This window comes from Eretmochelys imbricata, chromosome 21, assembly GCF_965152235.1.
Source record: "Eretmochelys imbricata isolate rEreImb1 chromosome 21, rEreImb1.hap1, whole genome shotgun sequence".
NCBI lineage: Eukaryota > Metazoa > Chordata > Testudines > Cheloniidae > Eretmochelys > Eretmochelys imbricata.
Window position 1 is genome coordinate 10509532 of NC_135592.1, and position 19311 is coordinate 10528842.

Consider the following 19311-nt stretch of genomic DNA (forward strand, 5'->3'; position numbering starts at 1 on the left):
CTGTGATTCGCCTGTAGCTCAAGCCCTAGGAGCTTTGGAACGGAGAGGCTCGGAGCTCTACCCCAGACCAAAGGTGCTGGTACTAGGGGTGCAGCAGCACGCCCTGGCTTGACGTGGTTTCCATCGTATCCAGGGTTTACAGTTTGCTTCCATGGTTCTCAGCACCCACACTATACAAACTATTCCAGTACCACTGCCCCAGATGGTAGAAGAGGCAAATGTCTAACTTATATGGCCCGCAGCTAATCAGCATCTCAGAATCTTTACTGTATTGATCCTCACCTGCGATGCCCAGCAGTGCTATGAACCCCATGGTACAGATGGGGAACCGAGGCAGAGAGACACTAAGTGATTTGCCAAAGTCATGTAGGAAGTCTGGGAGAGCTGGGCATTGAACCCTTGTCTCCCAAGGCCCAGGCTAGCGCCCCAACCAGTAGGCCAGCCTTTGAGTGTCATTATTGCCTATTTTACCGACCCAGGAATTTGCGACTCAGAAGTGACAGGACTTGCCCAAGCTCACACAGTGAATCAGTGGCGGAGCTGGAAATAGAACCCAGGAGCCCTCATGTCTCCATCACAAGGTCATCCCTTCTGCCTCTAAAACAGCCAGCGAAACGTGAACCTGGTAAGCCGCCCCCGCAAGGCGAAGGAACTCACCCCATGCATGGGCACGGATCTCCCTCCTCCTGCAGGTGAGGAATGCCTTTCACACGGCCAAGCTCCCGTTCCCTTCACCCACCTGCCCACACCAGCAGCGTGCATATTTCTCTCGTCTGCAAAGAGCCCTACAATAATCCCTCCCCGTGCCCTCTGCAGAGCATCCAATTGCATTAAAATCAGGGACACGTGCAGGAGAAAACAAAGGGGTGGGTGCGGGAGCCCTTTAACTAAAGGTATCATCATGGGGGTGGGGGGAGGGGGAGAGAAGGGCAGAACCAGAATCCCCTGGAGAGATGGGGGATTCTTTGGAAGTTCGCACTCCCCACCCGCCCACCTTCTTTGCTTCCCCTGCCTGGGAGGGAGCAGTTAGTGTCGTTCATTATTGTTAAAACACCTGCAATACTTTGCTCTGAACGGTCGCTGGTGGATTAGTTTAGCCGCTACCATCAGTCACCCCATGTGCTCCTTTCCCCGGCTGCAAAGGGGGTGGAGGGAAGGTGGGAGGGGTTCCCGGCAGGGCAGGGGATGGGACATTACCTTAAACAAGCGCAGAATGTTGGCCACCATGATGGAGACGGAGCTGCCCGAGGCACCGATCACCCCCACCACGCGCTCCGGCTTGGTGATGATGGGGGGCCCACCATTAATGCACCGCACCTCAGTGCTGTCCTTCTCGATCAAGGCCTGGACAAAGGTCAGCGACTGCTCCAAGGCATGGGTGTCCCGGGAGCAGGTGTCCAGGATGCGAGCACCCAGAGTGATGTTCGGGAGCAGGTCAGGGTCGTTGTTGATGCGATCCAGGGCAAAGAGCATGGCCTCCAGCCGGTGAATGCCCTTCTCTTTCTTCAACTCACCACAGGCTTTGCCCTCGGTGCCCCGGCCATGCACAGGGAAGAGGCCTCCCAGGGTGATATCCCCGTCGAGGCGGATGGAGTTCATGTGTGGATGCCCCTGGCCCTTTGGTTTAGCCGAGCCGGCTGGGTTCCACCAGCAACTGCAAACACTCAGGAGTAGGCAGAAGGAAAGCTGCTCCATGCAAACAGATCCCTGGCTCTTCCCAGGCATCGCCAACAACACGCCGAAACCCTGCCCCGATACGCAGCCTAGAGAGCCATGCGGCACCGAGCCCCCTTCGTCTCCCTGGCTCCACAGCCCGGCTCCACCTTTAAGTCTTACCAGGGAGGGAGCGTGGGAGGGAGCTTCTCAGAGAGCCAAGGAAGAGGCAGTGTCAAGGCCGGCTGCAGCCTTTCCGAGGGGACGCAGCATGGTTTCTGTCTCCCCTCTCGGTCACTTTCCCATCAGCAGCTCTGGTCTGCTCCAGCATCCATCTCGCAGCAGAAGGCCAAGCACAGGAGGTTCCTAGGTTGGGCTGGTTTTTATAAAGTCCTTTGCCCAGCCCTTTGGAGGATTCCAACTGAGCAGCCAGAGGAAGGCTCTGGGCTTTGCATAACTTTCTGTTAAGAAGGGGGTGAAGAAACAAACCAACCAAAACCCTCTGTTCCTGTCTCCACAATCCTTGAAAGGGATAAAAAGAGAGAAAGAGAGAGAGAGAGAATTAAATCATGGCATAAAGAGGACATCAGCTATTCAGACCTTTCATCAGGGAGCTCAACAGAGAGAACCACAGGGTCATTTCTAACTCCCAGCCTGTGCTGCCCAGTGTCACCGCACTGGGTCTCTCCCTAAATTCTGAGCCAGGCTCAGCAGCCACAGAAGAGATGCTGACTGCTCTGGGAGGGGCTTGTCCACAGCCAAGGATCTCAAAGCATTAATTAAGCCTCACACCTAACTCTGTTAGGAAAACATTATTCTCCTCCTTTTACACATGGAGAAACTGAGGCACAGAGAGGGGCGGCCACTAGACTAGTTACACAGTGCTAGCGGCAGATGAGTGCAAACCACGTCTCCTCACACCCCAGCCTCAAGCTTTAACCTCTAGGAAATGCATCCTCACTGCTGTCAGGCCTGAGCGTGCATGCATTACGCCAATGTTAACTGGAGTTCGCTGGGCTGGGGAATTACAGGGCCAGGCCCCGTTTGCTAACAGCCACCATGTCAGCTACAGGAGCTAATCTGCTGGGCTGGGACAATGCATCCCTCCTTCCACCCATTGGGATGGCATTTGCCCTCAGTCTATTCTTTTGGGCACTCACCAGCTCTCCAGAGCCAGCTCTTTTCCTCTAGTCTGTTTTCTCCCCTGCTCAAAGCTACTCGGATCAAGAGGAAGCATTGTATGCTGGGAGTGGTAGTCCTTGCAGACTGGGCTTCTGTGGTCATAGACACCTCAAAGTAAATCTGATCCTCAGGCCCCACTTTGGGATGATGCTACTTATTGAAAGGCTCTAAAGAAGAGCAAGGAAGCAGAAGAAAAGGAACAGGATTGGTGTATGGTACAACCCTGACCTCAGAGAGAGAGAGAGAGAGAGAGAAACATCTGTCTGCAAAGAAAGCCCCTCCAGGAGAAGTTGTTAGTCACAGCTGAACACAAATCTTAGGGCACAACCTTCTGTTCCCTCCTTCCTAGAGCAACTCAACGCAAGTGTGCAAACAGCTCCCTCCACCATGTCACCCATCTCCCCCAGCAGAGATCCAGGGTCCTGGGGACTGGAGGGGGGGCAGAGCTGCCTTCAGGAGAACAAATGGGGACATTCCTCAATCATGGAGCTGAGAGACTGATAAGAGCCAAGCAGAGTGCAGCCAGGATCCCATCAGCACTCACACCCCTGACCTGCGGCTCGGTCTGCAGTTCCAATCCTGCAACATTTCCCCGCTCCACAGCGGATCTACTCAATCTCCTCCCTTCTAATCACAGCTGGATAAACAAGGGAGAGAAAAATCCTCTAAGTACTTTATTTTTTTTTAAATAAAGTCACCCAAAATTGCATGGCCTGAATTTTTGGTATATATTCAGCCTGCCTTGCCGCATTCCTGGTGGTACAATCCTGAGCTCACACACACACACTCTGCCAAAGAACCTCCGGGCTGACCGACCTCAATCAGAGCTGGGCGAATAGAGTGAAAGAATTCGATCGCCCTGATCCGCGGGGATTCACGCCCTCCCTTGTGTTTGCCAGTGCGCCAACACCGGGGCAAGCAAGGGTCTAGTCTCGAGAACTTCCGCAGAAAGCGAGAGCATCAGCGGAGACTTTTGCTCACTGGGAGATGAAATTCAATCCTGGAGCCAGCCCTTGTGTAGAGGGGTGAATTCCACCCAGTGGAAATATTCTCGCTGCTATATTTTATTTAGATTTCTATTGCTACTAATCCCAAAAGAGGCAGCTATGTAATGCTCTACAGAAGGCTGTCTCCTGGGGGTGACTGCACCAGGCATAGGGCTGATTCACTGGTCTGTGGGAGGGTTTTATCCTGCTGCCTATCGCCATAGTATCCAAGCGACTTCCCCATAAAAATCAATAGCAATAGCAAAGTCCCTAGCAGACTCCATGGAGTCTCTGGCTCTTCTCCATTCGCAGGGTAAAAAACTTGGCTTGGGGCAGGGTTTGAGGTTTAGAAAAAAAAATTTAATTAACGATTTTATTAAATTTTTTTCTTTTTGGCTGGTGCCATTTAAGAGAGGTCATTGCTGGGAGTGTCATTCTTATCTTTACAACCGTTGGACCAGATCCTAATCAGATCCCACACACACAACCCATTCGAGGGGATAAGGGTTTGTAAAGCAGAGACAACACACATACAGGCGTGGACATGTCTTGCAAAGGGACGCAGCCTCTGAAATTTCTTCTAGCGATGGCTGCTGCACCTCTGTTCCAGAAAGCCCTCTTCCTCCCTCCCAGAAAAATTCACCCCTTTATGCTCTAGATGCATTCCACCAACACATCTGGCACAAATCCGAAGAGGGGAGGCAAGGGGCACTCCGTATATCCATGATGGATGCACATAGTCAGGTCCTCAGCTGGTATGAATCCATGTAGCTCTGTTGATTTCAGTGGGGCAATGCTCCTGTACACCAGCCCTGAGACTCACACCTCAATCTGATCTGCCTAGTCTAGTTCTTCATTGCATCCCGCACCCTGGTACCTGATGCCAGCCTGAGTGTTTCAGAAAAGCTGGCTCTACGTAACTCATCATGGCCTCCCTTCTACACTGCCCAACCATACAAGAAGAGGGGGTCATACAGTGACACATGGATGGTGGGTAACATGCATAAATGCAATCTAGCTAGGCAGTCCATCTCCAGGATTCTGTCACACACAGGATTCATAAAAAATTATTACAGAGCAACTGTCCATCTGCCATAGCAACAGCTGGAGCTATTCAAGAGCTGAGGCTGGGGCAATCCAATCTCAGACTTCAGGGAACCAACTGGAACTGCAGGGATTTTGTAGGAGCATTGCCTATTCTAGCCTATAGCATTGCCTCTTCCCAGCATTGAAAAAATCATTCATCAGGCTTCCAAACCCCATGGGGTTTAAAATAGAATATGTCTGAGGTTTTTATTGGCCTTTTGAGCCTTTAGACTTCATGTTTTTGAGCTTTTCTCCACAACCCACAAGGGCTAGAAACGTTTTTTTTTAAAGGTAAACTAAGATGGTAATGTAAGAATGATTCCAGGAGCTAAGGTTTCAAGGGCGGGGGGAAAAACCCCACCAAAAAATGGCCAATGTGCAACGCAGCTTCAAACATCCCCATGTATCTCCTGGTACAATTGGCCAGGTGCATTCCGAAGAGCGTTCACCTACCTTGAAAGCATCAGGTATTGGGGATGTCTAGAGCAAAAAGGACTGGACTTAGCTACGAGCTAATTTCACCTCAGCCTTTAACTCCTTTGTGAGGCTTTGGAGGCTAAAGCTGCCAGGACCGATCTGCCTGCAACTGAGCAGAGCATCTGGACTGCAAGAAACTTCCAGCAAGAACTGGTTGCTCCCAAAAGGGCGTGAGCATTTGGGTCAGTTCTCTAGGGGTGGAGGCCTGGACTTTGGAGATGGAATTGCTGCAAGCTTTGCTCAAGGGAGGACTGCAGAATTTGACTCCCATTATTATATCTGCTCACAGATCTATAGGCCTAGAGTCAGCCCCAAGAGGAGGGAGGAGATAGGAGAAAATGAAATATTACATTCCAGCACCAAAAAAAGTCTGCAAAAGAAACATCAAAGTGGAATCATTTTAGCATTAACAGTTGGTCCCCCTGAAGAGACGTAATTAAAGAGCAGCTCAGTTCTGGAGAGCGGCCCATTAAAAATAGCACTCTGGGGTTCCAGGTTTATGGTCTCAGCAACTCCAGATTAGATTTGTTCAGTCTACACCGGAAAGGGGGGGGGGAATGGTTTTACTGGGTGCTGATGTTGGCCCTCCAGTGGGGAAGGAAGGGCTCATTTGCCTGCACAGCACTGCCCTCACCCCTACCCCTCATGCGCTGCAGACCCCTAAGGCCCTGCATGGCTCAGAGGTCTGCACAGAGAGAGGAGGATAGAGACGATGAGTCGCGGGGAAGGGGTTGCAGGGGACACACCGTCCCCAGGCCTAGGGCTGTTTTATCTGTTCCATGGAGCCAACCCCAACCCCCAAGGGGAGCCATGTGGCTAAGGAGTTGCGATGGGGGTGCTTGTGGACCAAAGCCTAGTATGGAGGCACAGGGCCTCAAGATAGAGGGCACTGGCCTTCCACAGATCCCTTGAGATTTCCCAGGTTTGGCTTCATGGCCTTTTCCTCCAGGGGGAAAGGGTGTGTGAAAATGCGTCCTCCCCCTCCCCCGCCCGATACCCATATGGGAGAGCCTCAGAGTCCACTTCTCCCATGGACTCCTGCCCCCATTGGTCTTTACCTCGTGAGGGGATGCAGTCACCAGGCATTTTAAATAGAGGGGATGCGGAAGGGAAGCACAGCCGCCCCTCCCATGCTATCAACCAGGGGAGCCCCCGCCCCCCATCCCTGGCTTGGGTACAGCAGGGCTTCCACACAGCTCCCCACCCACCAATGTGCCAGGTGTGGCCCGAGATTCCCCCACCACCCCATCTCCATCAAGTGCCAGGGCTGGGCAGCGCCTGCTAGTCCGGAGACTGCTAACACTTGCACTGAAGATGCATGAGGCAGGCCAGAACCCAGCTCCCTCTCCCCTGAGCCGTGCTGGCTCTGCAGGGCGAACAGGGAGCGGGAAAGTCCCCGTTTCCACATCTGCACCGGGCTGGTTATTGGTTACATGTGTCCGCAGCTACCGTCTCTCTCCCCCGATTCAGTGACCTAGCAGGAAACGAGCTAAGTCTTTTGCTTTTGATGCAAAGGTGTCAGGGAGGAACCCCATGGGCACGGCAGCATCCAAATCCCCATGTTTACTGACGATACACAACACATCAGGCCTCGCCCCACATACACACGGGAAGCCCCCAGAAGAGCAACGCATAGAAGGCAGCGAGCACCAGTAGAGGCTTCACAAGCTATTTAAAGGGATGCTCCTCAATTCCTGAACACTGCACTAACCAGTACGATGCAGGTTGTACAGTGAAGTAAACCATCCAGCTCACTCAAGCAAAGCTGGAGTGGTCCCTCTGCGTTTACACTGAGGTGCTTGAGAATAAAGCAGAAACTGGCCCATTCGGCGCAGTGGAGCGGATCCTGCTCGGCTCATTGAGCTAAGCAGCAATGCCCAGGTACATTTGTATGGACCTGGCAGTTTCACACCTCACCACATACCTTTCTTCCTTTGCCTCCCAACCCCCGTCTGGTTCCTGCTCAGGTCTTCAAGTGACTCTGACCTGGGCTGCGCTTAGCTGCTGTTAAGTGATGCCGAAGCAATACGGCATTCCCTCCCCACCCTGCTGCATGAGCATGCCAGGAACCGCTCCTTTCTCCATCAGTCGCGATCCAGGCTCCAGCTCCTCTCCTTCTCCCGGATGGGGTCTTCCTTGACACTTGGCTGAGGGTGGCATCCATGTGTGGGAGATCGCAGGGGATGAGGAGAAGGGATCCCCCATTTTCTCCACCATTTCCCAAATCAGTCTCCCTCCCAGAGGGACCTCGTTGCACCCCACCCTCCTTCCAGCTGCCGCGGACTCACATGGCTCATTTGGTAATATGATGTGCTCCCTTGCACGGCACCCCATGCTCCTGTCCGACCAATTGCTCACCAACAGCTGTAAGACAAAATGGCCGCCTCATCCTGACCCTCCCTGCCCGATTCCCACACTGCCTTACAGCAGAAAGGCCAGCTCTGCCCGTGCCCGGCGTGACCTCAGTAGGGCTGGACCCTGGTCCTGCTAGGGCTCTACACTTCCTCCCAGAGCACTGGCTAAAGGAGGCCTCTTGAAAGCCATACAAAGCATTCCCATCCCTGTCTCCACAGCACACCTGGACCCTGCTGACCCAGGCCTCACTTCCCCAAGGAGCTGAGCAACTCCTGGTGCTGCTGAGCACCCCCCCCAACTACCATTGAAATCAATGGGGACTGCAGACACTAAAGTGCCCTTTAGGATTGAACCCCCAGTGAGCATGAAATTCCCCATAAGGGCTCCCATGAGACCACCTGCTCAGCCCAGCAAAAGCGGCAAGAGGACAGCTGGTCTTGTGGCCTGGCATGCAAAAAGACCTGGGTTCAGTTCCTGTCTCTGCCACAGATTCTCTGTGACCTGGGGCAAGTCACTTCATCTCTCAGGGCCTCAGCTCCCTCTCTTTAAAGTGGGACTAACAACACTGTTTTCCTCCCACTCTCTGTCTGCTCTATTTAGCCTTTGGGGCAGGGACGGTCTTTCACACTGTGTACATGCAGCCTCCAGCACAAAGAGGCCTCTAGAAGCTATTGGAATAGAAACAATGGAGATAGTGCTACCCTACCACAATCAGCTTCACCCGCAACTCCAGGGGAATCATCTTTCTGGGTCATGCAAACCCCACTTCCTCTGTCTCCATCCAGCCAAGTCAACATTTCTCCAATTCATTTCCATGCTAACTGCATGTAGAGGGAAATTTGTATCTGTGCTCTCAAATTTCCCCTGTAAAGTGACACTGAGCTGGCAAATGGGCATGAGATGTGGAGTGTGAAATTATCTAGGATGCTGGTCTCTCTCAGTGTCTTTTTCATGAAAGCACAATTCACCGAGACTCCCTGAACACACATACATCCCTTACCATAGCTTAGATTTCCCACGGGCGAGACTCATTCCTTCATGCCTGAACCACGCACATCAAAATATTGCACCAACCTCCGATTACTCGCTGCCTCTCCAAGTCCCATGGCCGTTCATTTCTCACCCGCACTGGTCTAAGGGGAGCCCAGATCTCCGTGCTTTCTGCTCCATTGCTGTTTTCTGTGAGAAGATGTAGGCGCTGCCCTGCTCATAGCACTCGTACACAGAGAGCTGTTCGCATCCCTGGGTAAGCAAGCTGACCCACAATACTCCAGCAGCAGTCACTAGTACTTATGCTTTCACAACATCATCTTGCAGTGTGACAGGACAGTGGTCCACATGGGCTGACGGTGCAGGGAGAGGCCGCTAGTTACCACATGGAGCTGCCACTGCAGGTCTCCAAGCTCCTCACTGGAGGAGCAAGAAATAAGGTGAGGCTACCCAAGTGGTCCATATTTGGGAACACCATTCCACGGGGAGGGGAGGAACCAGGAGCTGCCCTGCAGGGCCTGTGTGGAGCAGGGATAGCTCAGTGGTTGGAGCACTGGCCTGCTAAACCCAGGGTTGTGAGTTCAATCCTTGAGGGGGCCATTTAGGGATTGGGGGCAAAAATTGGGGATTGGCCCTGCTTTGAGCAGGGGGTGGGACTAGATGACCTCCTGAGGTCCCTTCCAACCCTGATATTCTGTGATTTTGGGGGTAAGAATTCAGCTGCAGAGACCACAGGTGGGTGGGGCCTCTATTTTGGTAGGCGGGGGGGTGGGACTGTGGGGACCATCGGAATAACAGGCTGTGGCTGCTGGGCTACATAATGTTTGAAGAAAGGAATAATTTAATTGCTCAGAAGCATTCATAGCTTGGAATGTTAAGACCACCACACAAGCCACTAAGGGGACTGAAGCTGCCAGAGGGAGAGGAGGGTCCCAGGGAGCAAAGGGAGATGATAGGGTGTCTAGGTAGAACTTGCAGTGGGAAGGAGGAGCAGGGGACCAGATAGCAGAGAAACAGGAAAAACAGGGGAGCGGGAGGAAGGTGTCCACAAGACTGGCTTGCGGTGAAGAATTAGCCCAGCCTTGGAAAACAAGTTTGAGAACCTCCTGCCAGAGCACCTTTCATCCCAAAGCACTTTACAAGCCTATTATTGGTCTACACACCCCAGCATAGCAAGGCAGCCACCTCTCGGGCATATCAAGGAACTTAGGACAGGAAGCAATGAACAATGTTTTATTACATTGAAACAACAAGGATTCATTTTAGGGAGGCAGAATGGGAAGTTACCAGAATCAGATCAAAGCACTAGCCCCAAAGGCCCGCACTCTTAAGGGCCACAGGCTCTTTAATGGCCACAAATGATCAGGAGATCCACCTTACGTCTCCTGCGAAAGAGGAGCCCTGTGGTACAGAGCAGTGCCCTTCTCCACCATGCTGGGGCATTGACTCAGAGGGAAGAGCACCCACACAAAGATACAATGCACCTAACGGTTAGCGTTTAAACCGATTCCATTGCTAGAACCTAGGGAAGATGCATCCCTTCTGCCAAAGCCTTCTCTGGCATTCACATTCCACTGTTCCTCGCCCTGCCAGCTGGGCTGTGATGCCTTGCAAGAGTTCTCCAGCAGTTTACACATGCAAATGGTATCCCCCATGAGAGATCTCCCCTGAGCCAGTCCCTCTTTCCCCATTACCTGCATTGAAAGCTGGGCAGCAACAGAAGCCCCGGCTCACTGCCATCTCCCCACCCCCCCAGGTATTGGCATACAGGGGGAGGGAAGGCTGTGGCGTAATTGCATGTTCTGACTTTCCCCATTGGTTCTCAAAGCCCCTGGGGTTCTCAAAGCCTGACACACAAATGGATCACTAGGGGCTCGCGGCTGAGTCAGGCTCAACGGCAGCACCTGGGTTTCACCTGGGGTGATCTGGGGGCTCTCAAAAGGATCCCTGGCTGCAAGAAACTCCTCCCATTATAAAGCTATTGCCTGCTTTCTTTTTAAGCACCTTCCATCCTCAACCAGAGGCTGCCCTCTTCCCCCCCCCACTCGGTTCATTTATGTCCTTGTTTAAGTCCAGCTCAAAGTGCACTGAATGTGAGCCCCATCTAGAGAAGGCAACAGGGTCTAGGACTTCATGCAGGGGACTGGGAGACAGAACTCAGCCCCGCTTGGACACTGACTCAACATGTGACCTTGGGCAAGTTGCTTCACCTCTGTGCCTCAGTTTCCCCACTTGTGTGGTGGAGATAATGCTTGACCTAGCTGAGGTTTGTCCTGGGTAGCCACTGCAAGGGCCCCAAAGCGGTGGGCCAAAGAGCACGTCATATACTTAGCATATTATAACGGGAGGAGGAGGTCAGTCTTGTGGCTAACACAAAACAGTCTGGGAGCCAGGAGCGCTACATTCTGTTTTGATTCTGCCTGACTTACTGTCTAGCCTAGGACAAGTCACATGATCTCTTCAGCTGTGAGTCTCAAAACCCACTAGGGGGTTTATTGCCCTCCTTATCTCATTGATATTCAGGCATCCATGGACCTCAAACATCAATCAATTTGTCTGCACAGCCCTTCTGGCCTAGTGGCTGGAGCACTGGACAGGGACTCAGGAGCCTGAGTCCTAGTCATCGCTTGGCTACTAGGCGACTTTGGGCAAGTCATTTTGCCTCTGTGCTTTGAGAAGTTCCACCTTTGTGCCTCAGTTTCCTCATCTGGAATATGGGGCCAATGATTCTCACCCACCTTTACAAAGCCTCTGAGATACGGGGATGAGAGACGCTGGCTATTCTAAGGATGGTGCATTATTAATGCAAACCACAGAAAAACAGAGAGGCGGAGCAGGCAAATGCATTCCCTGAGCGGGAAGCTCTTGACAATTTAGCACAAGGAAACAGTTTCATTTAATCTTGTTTTAAACACAGAACTTGGTATCTGAGCTAGATGTGTCGGGCCAGATCCCCAGCGGATGTAAATGGGCACTGCTCTGCTGAAGTCACCAAAGCGCCTCCCATTTACACCACCTGAGGATCCGGCTGATCTGTGGCTTTCCCGGATGGGAGGGGCCCTGCCTGAACCAACCCCAATAAATTATGTACATCTCCGCTTGTCAAAGCTGCTCTGAAGGCCAATTTCCAAAGCATTTCTGACAGCCGGGGCTTTTAAGCAATCAGAATTACCCAGAGCCAAGCTGTTTGCTTCAAAAAGTGAAGGAGCATCTGAGCTTTACAGCATGAAAGCCTCCGATTCCCAGGCTGCCTCTGCTGTAGTTTCAAAGTAAATTCCCAGCCAGAAAGCCCTGGATCTCACGCGCTGGGAAGACGTGCTTACCACATCGTAACAGTGCCTCATGGTCCTAGCCAACAGAGGCTTGGCTCAAAGACGGAAGTATGGAGAACCCAGTGATCCAAAACCAGGGACATCCAGAAGTTCTGGACACCCAGGACAAGGGGTTTGTGAGTTTCAACCCTCAACAAAGTTCTGCAATGATGGGCAGCACTGGCCAGTGGGGTCATGGGAGTCAGGTTCTTCTTCCTGTCTTCCACTGACTTGCTGCTGAACTCTGAGAAAATCCCTTAGGGCCAGATTTTCTCAAGTGCTGAGCACTTAATGTAAGTACCTTCCTGGGGAGAAAAATACCAGGTACTAAAGGGCTCTTTCCGTAAAGCCGAACAAGAAAAAGTGTCTGGAAGGTTAAAGCCATACAAATTCAAATTAAGAAAGAAGGCACATAGTGAAAGGTGACCAGGACAGTTAGCACAGGAAGTGGTTGATTCTCTCCAGATGTCTTCAGATCCAGGCTGGTTGCCTTTCGGGAAGGTATGCTTTAGCCACACACAAGCTCTTGGGCTCATTGCATGGGTAACTGGACACCAGTGCTCACTACACTTTAAAAAAAAAAAAAATAATAAAAATGAGGCCATTAGCCTCTCTCTGCTTCAGTCTCCCCACCTTTAAACCTGGCTAGTGATACTTGACTTGGCTTTCAGACCCATGAATGGAATGAGCCATATACTCTCATTACTGTCCGATTCCCGCATCACCACATTGACTGGCCGAAGAGGAATGTTGGCCCTGTATAAATGAGGGTTGACCTAAATCTTGGTCACAAAAGAAACCCAAGCCAAAGATTAATTTACAACAAAGCAATCAATTGTTTCAATTGACAGAGCTACCCCGGCCGGGCCTGAGCTTCAGAGCGGCCTTGTCAATAGGACAGGATTAAATTAAGCAACAACAGTAGCAGTTCTCACAGGGATGAAGTCTGAAGTGGCGTTTCTCCCCGTGCGGCATCCACCCTCTTGCTGCATTAGGCAGACTGAGCGCCCAATTCTTTGCCGGGAGTCGTGGGCTGTCCTTGAGGTTACAAGAGTGCTCTGGGTGTGTATAGAGGTCACTTGTAAGTTGCCGGCAGATGGTCCTGCAGAACCCAGGACCTACAAAACTTCTCGTTGCACGCTGCAAGTGGATTCCTTTGTGTAGCTCTTTACATCGGCGCGGGACAGTTTGCACCAGTGCACAGGGGGGATAAACGCTACCCTTCTGGTAGCAGTTTACACTCCCCCTGCGACGGCGCAAGTAACTAGGCAGGGTCCAGGAAAATGGAGAATCAGGCCCCAAAACTATCACCAGTAGAAATGGCCATAGGCCCAACCCCAGACCTAGACACTTCCAACCTTTAGGGAAGCTTAGCGTTCAGAGCCAATCACTGAGGAGCAGACCCGTTTCTCCTCACTCCTGAGCTAAAGGGGAGCGGCTAGCGATCTATTCCATGACTGCGGGAAACCATAGATGGTGAGACTAGACAACACAATCAGGGCTCCAGGGAGCACCTCGGGGTCTGTCTGTGTCCAGCAGCCTCAAATAATTGCTTTTATTGCCAAGTCCTATCTCCCCTGCCACAAAAGGACTGTACAACCAGTGGCTACTTGGCCAAGCTGACTGGGCTTGGGATCCACGTCTAGGTAATACACCCTTGCAGAACTTGATTCACCCTGGGTCCATAGTATTTTTGAGACAGGTGAACAAAGTTAGTTTTCCCTCCATCACTGATTGTAAAAGGGTAGTTGACATTCTATGCCTGGACCAGTATGTTGTCCTTGCACTCTTGCAATGCTGAGCTAGATAAATATTCATTGTTCAATCTGAATAATAAATCTTGCATAGGTACATAACTCCTGGAAAGCTACAGAACAAAGCGTTTCTATGCACATGCCTAAGCTAAGCATGCAACACTGATTGATTATTTGTATTCTGGTTGTGCCTAGAAACCTTAACCCAGAAAAGGACCTAGACATATCGAGTGATTAGAACCTAGATATCCTGAGTCCCAGCCCACTACCTTAACTGCTAAGCTGTCTTTGCTCTATACATTTAAGCAGCTTGCCCAAACCCACCTGTGTGAGCACACAGATTGGGTAATTACACAGGTAACTATCCCTGCACACATATGCACAAACACCTGGTTCTCGCATTCAAACCCACATTTTGATGCACAAATGCAACCGTTGTAGGTTCATCAGAACTTTGCAGGCCTGTTTAGGGACCTGTAGTTAAGGGGGGAAGCCTTCCTTATACATTCCGTGACGATACAGGAACCACTTCTTCCCCCACCAAAATGCAGCCACTTCTGGAGAGAATAAGGAGCTTGATCTTGGCATTGAACTAAATTAACTTTTTGTTCTATTAGTTAATAATACTAACAAGTGTGGGTTTGGTTTTAACACTAGGAATGCGCAAGCTAGAACATGCTTAAGGGCTAAGGGCCTTGACACTGAAGAGCGAGGGACCCACATATGCAAAGTTCTCTGCTCCAGGAAGCAGAAGTACTCTCTGCTTGGAGAAGCAGGTGCAGAGTCCTCCTCCCCCAGTGAAACCCAGACACTCAGAAGAGACAGGGTGGTGATCTAGGAAGAAGAGATTCCCCCCAGACTCCCACCAATTATCTTGTATGCCAATTGCCCTTGCTAAGCATGGGCAGGGCCACAATACAGGGGACAGGGGAGGGAAGGGATGTGCCCAGGATCCCTGAAATCCCTTATCTAGCGATCTCTAAAGCATCCCCATGCGGCTCGCCCTTTGATTAAAGACCCATTCAGCAGCCAACCGTTCTGTGGGTTTCCTTTTGAGGACTGAGTGACCCGAAGCCCATCTCACTGGCTCAGACTGCAAATGCAACAAGCCAGAACATTTCTGCACAATGCAAGGAGGGCTGGGCGGGGCAAGACGAGATACCCTGCTCAGCTGGTCCCAGCTTCTGTGACATCAGCCACGAAACCACGAGGGAAATATCCCAGCCCTGGAATGAGGCCCAACAGCAAAGGTCAGCAGAGCCTGGAGCACCCAGAAAGCTGCTTTCCTTTTAAAATAAAATAAATTTCCCTCCTGTTCTCTCTCCCTTTTTCATGTAACTTTTGATCATATGATCTGAATGAGCTGAAGGCAAAAATATCACAGCAGGTAACAAAGAGGTGCAAATAATGAGAGGACAAGAGCTCCCCTGAATCCCCCTCCTGATCTCAAATGAGATGCTACAAGGAGCCAGAGAGGATCCAAGGAGTGTGATGGAAATGGGGCAGGAAAGGAGTGATTCCCACCCCTCCCCACAAGACACACACACACCCTGACCCCTCTCCTCTTGCGCCAAAAAGAGGATACAATCTTGAGTCTGAAAAGGCAAAATTGGAAAGTGACTTTCCGCCCCCTACCCCCAGCTCTAAAATGATCAATGTGCTTCAGACCCCTAGCTGATTTCCTCTGTTCAGACTCTGCAAACGGTCCAGATTACCTGGCTGTTACCCGCCGCTCTCCCCATCCATTCCCCCGGATTCCTGCAGTTCTGGGAAGCTGAACGAGGACGAAAGCAGCACTGGGTGGGAGGATGGGGAGAGAGGACTTGGGAAGTCTAACATACTCAGTGGATGAATAATTCAGCTGCTAACAGCTTTACTGGTGCATCCTCCAGGCCTGGGGACTCTTCCCCTTCAGCTAGGTTATTCTTTTGTATAACTGTATCTTACATCTAGATGGCAACTTACATCCCAAAGCACTTAAACAAGAATCACACCCCCACTGGAATGCACCCACCTCTTGGGGGGGGGGCGGCAGTTGCACAGCACATAACACGCTAATGGGGATGTGGGAGAGCAGGTATTTTGGATAGGGATACAGAGGCAAACCCCCACTCTCACGAAAAGTGCCACTGGATGCAGACGCATGGCAGAGCTGCAAATGCCCAAATCCCCATGCAGACCGAACCTCGCCTCTGAAAGCTGGCACAGAGTCATTTAGATACCGAAGCCGGCGATTCCACTGAGCCAGGGGGCCAGATCCTCAGCTGGTGCAAGTCAGCCTAGCTCCGTAGGTATTTCACTCCTGCTGCAAAGCACTCAGCTATCCCCTGCATACAGCAAGGCCTAAATATCTGGTCTCGGAGGGTGAGTCTGAGCTGCACAATTAAGATGGGGGGAATCCTAGTTCAAAGGCAATGGGATATTGCAGCAGCAGCTCTAGCCCTGGGGCACCCATCCCACCCAGAAGCATAAGAAAAGAAAATCAGAGTTAAATCAACAGATCCCCCATCTTTGTGCTCTGCACCTATCCCAGCACTTGCCAAAATGATACAGGAGCAGCTGTTCAAGGGTAATTCTGCTCATTCCACCAGGGGATCCACACGGGCAGCTGTATGTGACAGCCCATGAGTCACTACACAGGACTGAGCGGCTAAAGCAAAAGATAGGCTCCCCTTCCTGTTCATCATTTCAAAATACAGCATCCATGTTTGTACAGCGCCTAGCACAACAGAGCCCTGATTTGTTTGAAGCCTCTAGGAACAACGGCCATGTTAGTGTTACATCCGCAGATCTGGAATATCGTGTCCCCCCCCCATCCCAGATTTTCAGTTACAAAAAACAAAAAAAGAAACCCACAGAGCTGCAACCACACAGAAAGCGCGTGCTGGTGCATTTCCCCTTCTCCGTTTCCACTCAGCTCCGCTGAAGCTGAGCTATTTGGACAGCGAGAGAGCCTGAGATTTATTCACGGAAGCCAGAGGAAAGCAAAGCACAACTCCAGCCTCTCCACGCCAGACGAGCGCTTGATCAGCGCATAATGAGCCCATCTCGATGGCTCGTTCTATTTCAAATGAGACATTTCCCCCCCCCCACTCCCGGCTCCAAAGGCTGGATCCGAAATCTGGCAAAAGGCACGATAACTAATCAGATGATGTGTGCATATCCGGGTTCCTTGGCCGTAAATCCCCAGCTCTGGTTATCGCTCAGCCAGAGTCAAACCCACTTAACGAACATCAGGAATTTCACAAGTGGATATTAATGCTGCTGGCCAGTTCTGGTCTGCCTGCTTCATCTATCCTGCTCGGAAAGAACTGCCAAGTCCACTTACCCAGCTCTGAGTGCCCCGCTCCTGGGCTGGCTTTCTGTAACTCGATCATCAATGGAAGCATTCGGAGAGCGGCTCAGCTTAATGTTATTGAGCCGTTAATTAGCATTTGTTAGTGTCATCTCCTCGCCTGGGAAGCGGAGGAAAGGTGCCATGTGGGAATGGTACCTTAGGCTGGGTCTGTGCTAGGGAGGGTTGGACCCTTCATTCAAAGTGGGTGCAGTTCCCCTAGTGCAGGCTGTAGTGTGGGCAAGATTTAGGATTTTAACACGTGGTCATCTAACCTGAGGCCACCTGAGTCCTGCCAACACCATAGTCTCCATAACGGCTACCACCACAGGGGTGGTCTTGGAGATCGGACACGTCCGACTGCAAAAATACCCAGCGTTTATAGTGCTTCTCAGCAGTCGTTGCACTGGTTGTGCCTGTTCCTTGAGAACACAGCGCGTGCCAGGAACCACGCTGCAGTTCCTGGGCACAGCAGTGGGCGAATGGCGCTGGGCTGGGAGATGGCATCATCCCACGAAGGGAGATGGAAGCACTGGGTTAGGGAGCTTTTCCACATCTCTCTTTCAATGCTCGGCAAAACGGCCCACTTTAGTGTCTCCAGCGCACAGCTGGGTGGCCCTTCCTGCGGACAATGCCATCAATGAGGAGTTGGAAAAGTGCCTGGGAAGCGCTAAGAGGTGTTCAAGGAATGGTTCAGGTCCGTCTTTGGATGGAGAGGGCCGCGCATCCATATTACTGCTGCGTCACCCGCTTTGTTACACAGGGAAGCTGCTGTGAGGGTGGGACCTTGTTTGCAAGCTGCCTTGTGCTGCAGACAGAATTATACCTGAAACTTGTGTCTTGGCCATAGGACAGCAAGAGGTGGGGGGCGGGGCAGAAGCAGCAGCGTCTAGTGCACGGAACACACCGCTAGGAATACACTAACCCTGGTTTTAGCTTTGCCCGTGACTCACTGTAGGAACTTAGACAACTCCCAGCCCTTCTCTGCCTCAGTTTCCCCAAATGAAGAGAAAAATAGTGACCCACGTCACAGCAGGGTTTTTAGCTAGGGTTTGTGTGTCCAACCCATTAAGGTTCTGAGCACCCGCAAGCTGAGGGACTGAGTCCATCTTTACACAGTTCTGTGCAGCAGAGCCCTGTTTACGTGCTAAGGGTCAGATCCTCAGCTGTCATAAACAGGCATAACCACCTTGCCTCCAGTGGGTCTCTGGTAATTTCCACCAGCTGAGGAACTGGCCCTAACTGTCCATTATTCTATATAGCCCAGACATCCTACCTGCATCTTGTCCTCTATAACGCACCTAGGCTCTCACTGGCGTCATCCCAATGTATTCAGACCCGTTTTTACGTGGCATCATTTCTCACTAAGCTTGATTGCAATGGCCTTGAACACAGGATGCTTTAAATAAACCACTGTGTTGCATTAAGTGCTGGTGGTTTACAGCTGTCGCTCTAGAGGGTTTGTACTTCCCAGCCTGATTCATAGGCCCCTTATGTGACTGACTTCCCTGCGTGCATCTGACTGCCCAGCTCCTCTAAAGCGGTCTCTGCCAGCTGCCTACAATCAATGGTTTCCGTAGCCGGCGTTTTGTCTGATAGCTGGAGGACCAGGAGCTGGAACTCACTCAGAGCCGGTGACTCACTCAGGCCCGTCACTTAAGGTCTGTCTGCACCGGAAGCAGAGGTGTGGCTGCAGCCCACAGACATATCCAGGCGAGCTTGAGTAACAGTAGCATGAAGCCATGGCAGCCTGGGCTGTACAACCCACCCGGGGCCCTGGGTACGTACCCTAGGCTAGCTCATGCTGCCTCAACTGCTCTTGTTGCTGGAGCTGGCTAGACCACAGCTAGCTTGGGCATGTCTCCACATGGTGCAAGCACACATCTGAATGCAGCATAGACAGGACAACAGCCTCTGTGTTCCCCACCCCTTCACACACACACACCCCTCTTACACAGGAATATCATACTAAACCCAGGGCCACCCAGTAGTTCACAGCTGTCACATGCCACCCCCTGTGCCTGTGGCCACTGGGAACTTCACAACGACAGTGAGGGTAGAACCCAGACCTTCCTGTTCCAAAAGCCCTGCCCTCTGTGATGGAGAATCTCCATTAGCTGTTCACCGTACAGGACCTATGTCACACAGTTCCATCCAATACAGGGCAGTGGTGCTTATGTACA

The 19311-nt window shown here is 51.6% G+C and overlaps 1 protein-coding gene across 1 annotated transcript in view; it reads right to left on the minus strand.

Moving 5' to 3' along the window:
• Window positions 1-1725, minus strand: part of GRM4 (glutamate metabotropic receptor 4) — a 167380-nt gene extending 165655 nt beyond the window's left edge. Inside the window, exon 1 of the mRNA XM_077839576.1 lies at window positions 1198-1725. Coding sequence (XP_077695702.1) covers window positions 1198-1725 — 528 coding nt within the window. The remainder of the gene's footprint in view (window positions 1-1197) is intronic.
• Between the last annotated feature and the right edge of the window lie 17586 nt (window positions 1726-19311).